The following is a 1,025-nucleotide window of genomic DNA, read 5'->3' on the forward strand; positions in this document are numbered from 1 at the left end:
GGCCCCACCCTGGGGGTGTCCAACTTTACCCTCCCAGCCCCACCCACTGACCTCTGACCACTCCTAGGATCTCTTCACCACCTGAGCCTGGACCCTGCCCTTGAACTCTAAGCCTCGCTCCCTCCCAGCGGCTCCACCTCTAGACCCCTGGCCGCGCCCCTAAACTCCTGGCCCCACTGTCCACCCCCTGCACCCCCCACACCCCCCATGAGCTCCCTTCAGAAATCCGACCTCCTCGGGCTGGTCCCAACCCTCCCCCGCTCTGAGTCCCAGCTCCACCTCCGAGCCCGGTCCCTCCTGTTTCCTGCACCCAGAACCTGTTCTTGCAAATGCTGGTGCCGCCTGCAACAAAGCCCCTGCCGCCGGGGCCTCTGGGGGCGCCCGGGACCTCGGAACCGGGACCAGACAGGGCACCCGGGAGAACGACAGCAGCAGCCGCATCATCAACGGGACAGACTGCCCGGAGCACACCCAGCCCTGGCAGGCGGCGCTGCTGCTGAAACCCAACCAGCTCTACTGCGGGGCGGTGCTGGTGGACCGGCAGTGGCTGCTCACGGCCGCCCACTGTCGGAAGAAGTGAGTGGGGACCTCACCCAACAGGGTGGGGGAAGGCGGGGGGAGGGAGGCGGCCTGGAGGCCAAGGGCTGGGGGAAATGGGCCGGGGCCCAGGGAACACGAGGAGGTAGATTTGGGGATGGGATTGAGGATGGAGTTGGAGCCCTAGACGGGTTGGCTCAGTGGGTAGAGCCCCGGCCTACCCAGGACTGAAGGGTCCCAGGTTCGAGTCCCATCAAGGGCACATGCCCGGGTTTGATTCAATGTGACTGTGTGTTTCTGCGGGCCCACGTGAGCATCCTGACCCTGACCCTTTCCTCACTCAGCCGCCCCTCAGTGCAGGCCGCACCCACAGGCGGGGCCCTGGGCTGTGTCCACCCCATCAGCCTCTAGGACTCCCCGCTTCACCTCGGGCCTCAATTCCTAGAGCCCAGCCCCACCTCCGCTCCCCGAGGCCTGGCTCTCCAGGT

At 66.6% G+C, this 1,025-nt stretch overlaps 1 protein-coding gene across 1 annotated transcript in view; it reads left to right on the forward strand.

The window, feature by feature from the left end:
* Positions 1-1,025, forward strand: part of LOC102765026 (kallikrein-5) — a 14,277-nt gene that overhangs the window by 4,880 nt on the left and 8,372 nt on the right. Inside the window, exon 2 of the mRNA XM_006763854.2 lies at positions 315-576. Within this exon, the coding sequence (XP_006763917.1) occupies positions 315-576 (262 nt within the window). The remainder of the gene's footprint in view (positions 1-314; positions 577-1,025) is intronic.

Source organism: Myotis davidii, unplaced genomic scaffold (assembly GCF_000327345.1).
Source record: "Myotis davidii unplaced genomic scaffold, ASM32734v1 scaffold358, whole genome shotgun sequence".
Classification (NCBI taxonomy): Eukaryota; Metazoa; Chordata; class Mammalia; order Chiroptera; family Vespertilionidae; genus Myotis; species Myotis davidii.